Here is a 3,842-nt window from a genome sequence, read left to right as displayed (position 1 = left end):
AAGACAGAACAACAGACTTCATCACATGTAGTTTGGGGGTATAGCTCACAATATTTAGAGGCTATGTGCTCACATTTTATTTACAATATAGTATGGCCTTAAGTGCCATGTTATTTATAAATGGTTATTAAATAATTGAAATATTAAGTAAATTAATTTGTAATAATTGTAGTGCAATATAATTACATAAAATCATTTAGAATATGCTAATTTTATCAGCATATTATTGAGCATTTAAACACTCAATGACTTCACAGGCATAGCTTTTGTATGAAGTTTTCTCTTAAGAGAACTTGTTTCAGACAGGCCTTTAAGGCACCGTCACATCTTATGATCTAGAACAGTGTTTCCCAACCGGGGTGCCGTCTGTCGAGAGCAGGGGTGCCGTGTAAAAAACAATATTTTTTAATATTTTTAAATTGCTAAAATGTTCAAAAAAGCATCTATTATATAATATCCATTTCTGATGTCGCCAATAATTAGAGATGCACTGCAATTTCGGCTGCCGAAAATGAGTTCACCGCTCAGGTTTCACTTTCACGCGGTGTGACACTCTGTGTATTATCCCGCTCTATGCGTGTGTGTGCTCCGCTCAGTCGCTCACGGCCCATGTGAGTGCTCCACTCATATACCGTTCATGCTCTTCGGAACAGCAAAGTCCACTCAGAAATTGAGCCGACAGGAAAACATGGATGTAGTACAGTATTGTTTCTGTCTGCAGTAGCCCTGCTGTGCTGTAACACAGTGTGGTATATGAGCATCTCTGGTAACACTGCCCTCTCATTCATTGATCTGCTAACCGTTATGTTATGCTCACGTGTCCTCTGATAATAATAGCTTTCTAGGATTAAACATTATTTGGATAATTGGTAAAAAAAAAAAATATCTCAATAGCCCTACTGTGTGTTAGACCTACCTGAAAAACTAAAAATCAATTTATTTCATTTGTAGGCCTATCCTTATTTTTTATCTGTGCTATCATTAGTAATTTCTTTATTTGTTCTTATTTTATTATTAACTGCTTAGCCTCCTTGTCATTTTTTATTCAATTCAAAGTTTTAAATCAAGCTATCTCGTGCTACTGCACCAAAATTACTGAGCTGTAAAATCAAAAATACACTGAGTGAGCAACACTTTGTTTAATTACCATTATAACTAGCTACCTCACAATGTTTACATATGAATCAAAATCTGTTATATAAATTGGTCTCTTCATTAGAAATTAGCCTACCGATTGCCACCATTGATGGACATTTTTTTTATAATATTAAAAATATCTGTATGACATTATATTCTGCAGTTCTTCCCTGTTGTACCGAATATCTATACTTTTCAAATTATCACATCGAAGTTAGAAATTGTTTCTTATAGGGAAGCTTATGAACACATTCCATATGCATATTTTGTTTGTCTTCCAATTAATAGGGTATTATTATTGACATAAAGGTCAAAATGAACTCACTCTCTTAAGATTGTTTCTCTGCTTCTGACTTGGTGTGTTTGTTCATTAGACATATGTAGGCTTATCTTGTGCGTGTTTTGTGTGTTCAACTCATCTGATAATGTCTAAACACGGTTGTTTCAGAGTCTGCCAGTTCAAGTGGGCTTTATTGTCATTCCGCAACATACGGAGACATACAAGGGAACAAAATGTCGTGCCTCAGGACTATGCTGCTGCATATACTGTAATTGCACATTCATAGATTTCATGTGAAGTCACACAGTGCTTTCTATCTGTTGTGTGGGTTGTGATAATAGCAAATAACAATTGATTATTTACCAAGAGATGAGGACGTATGGGGTCATTTTTGATTAAATATTTCTGATAAACATCTATGTGCATTTACATTTTTAGTATTTTACTTAGCAGGTGCTCATAATGAACTTTGAAAAGTTATCTTCTTGTGCGAGACTGCAGCGAACGTGGCTTCCTCCATGTCGCACCTTGTGATTTGTAATGATCTTGCTGAAATCGTTCAGTGTGTAGAAGCAATCCTGATGCTGTTCTTCAAGTGATCATAAACTCCTCCTCTTACAGCTCTTACCAGGAAGAGACTGATGTGTTATTTCTCCTTTCTGTCTTACTGACTCACTTCTCTACTGACACAAGCAATAAAGATTCATCATCGAAGAACGCAGAGAAACACTTTCAAAAAGGAATTTTGTGAAGTTTATTTCTGAACTGACAGATCGACGATCTTTGTGATTCATTTTTCAAACGGACTTCGTCCAGAAAGTGAAACTAAAGGTTCGATTGTTGGAGCTCAAAGAGAAAACAATGGCTTCACAGTCTGAAGATGATTATATCTGTCCCGTGTGCTGTGAGATCTTCAAGACTCCTGTTTTTCTGTCATGCAGTCACAGTGTCTGTAAAGAGTGTCTTCAGCAGTTCTGGACAACCAAGAAAACTCAGGAGTGTCCCGTCTGCAGGAGAAGATCCTCAAAAGACAATCCTCCAGTTAATCTAGTGTTAAAAAACTTGTGCGAGTCGTTCCTGAAGGAGAGAAATGAGAGGCGTTCATCAGAGTCTGAGGAGATCTGCAGTTTACACAGAGAGAAACTCAAGCTCTTCTGTCTGGAGGACAAACAGCCGGTGTGTTTAGTGTGTGTTAATTCACAAAAACACGACAATCATAAGTTCAGACCCATCGGTGAAGCGGTTTCATCTTATAAGGTAAGACAAATCAGTTTTTCAACTTCATGCTGTTGAAAAGCCTATTTAGTTGATTTGATTGATCAGGGCTGCAGTGATCAGAACTGGTTGTGTTTAGTCCGTAGACTGTAAAAAAAGATGGACGACGCACCTTCACTCTCTTCCATTGAAGAATAGCGAAGCCGCCAATGTCCCGATAGGGCGCGGATGTATTGCACTGATTTTGCCGCGTTCCATTATATTTTAAGAGAGATTTTATTATTTATCTAGTCTTACGTCCCATTCAGTGTTGCCGACTTCTTTCAATAGAAAGTAGCTAAAGCCAGTTTGAAAAGTCGCTAAATGTCGCCAGATGACGTCATACACTAATTAGCATATTCATGAAGTCAGCGCCTCTGTTGCCTTTTACATTTGTTTGTCTCTCTGTGCTCACATACTCTTTTTTAATGCAGCCAAATTCTCAATAAAACTGTTTTCATTTATATATATTACTGTTTCTGTTGTCAGACAACAGAATAAATATGAAATAGTGACTGAAATGTGTCCCTTTAAGACTACACAACCAGCTCTCCCTTCCAAGAAGTTAATCTGCACAAAAATCCATCGTCTGAAGAATTGAAACGCACATAAGAAAAGACAAGACACAGACAATTCCTGTGCTGTGATTTCGGCTATATTTGCATGTAAAATTAGAGAAGCAACATAATATCTATTTTAACTGCTCCTCTCAGCCGCTCGCTAAACAGAGCAGACGCAGCGAGAGAGGTGTGTGCGCGCTAACCTCGCACCGTTGCGTCAGTACCAGCGATCACAGAGACTCCCTAAGGTTTGTCCAAGAAGTCGCTAGAATTGTCGCTAGTCGCTTTTTTGGAAAAAAAGTTTTAATTTTCAGGGGGTCTGAAAAGTCGCTAAATTGGCAACACTGGTCCCATTAGATTACATGGAGAGGCCGGGGTGTATGACCTATACTGGGATCAGCCACCTGGGGGCGATCTAAACAGTGGCTTCACTTTTCAAGACTTGTGCGGCACACACCGCATATATCAGGGGTGTCAAACTCAGTTCCTGGTAGTGATGGGAATTTCGGCTCTTTTTAGGGATCTGGATCAGCTCAGCAAAAAGAACAGGTGTCCTGACATTTTATCCTACCCGTCAGATTGTCCTATCAGGGTTTACTGCGCATGCGCAC

The 3,842-nt window shown here is 38.5% G+C and overlaps 1 protein-coding gene across 1 annotated transcript in view; it reads left to right on the top strand.

Moving 5' to 3' along the window:
- The first annotated feature begins 2,269 nt into the window (after window positions 1-2,269).
- The window catches only part of LOC107566100 (E3 ubiquitin-protein ligase TRIM17-like), a 5,565-nt gene continuing 3,992 nt past the window's right edge, over window positions 2,270-3,842 (top strand). The window contains exon 1 of the mRNA XM_016251472.1: window positions 2,270-2,674. Coding sequence (XP_016106958.1) covers window positions 2,279-2,674 — 396 coding nt within the window. The 5' untranslated portion in view covers window positions 2,270-2,278. The remainder of the gene's footprint in view (window positions 2,675-3,842) is intronic.

This window comes from Sinocyclocheilus grahami, unplaced genomic scaffold, assembly GCF_001515645.1.
Source record: "Sinocyclocheilus grahami isolate Dianchi unplaced genomic scaffold, SAMN03320097.WGS_v1.1 scaffold1046.1, whole genome shotgun sequence".
NCBI lineage: Eukaryota > Metazoa > Chordata > Actinopteri > Cypriniformes > Cyprinidae > Sinocyclocheilus > Sinocyclocheilus grahami.
The sequence above is the reverse complement of the archived record's forward strand: the minus strand, read 5'-3'. Positions and strand labels throughout refer to the sequence as shown.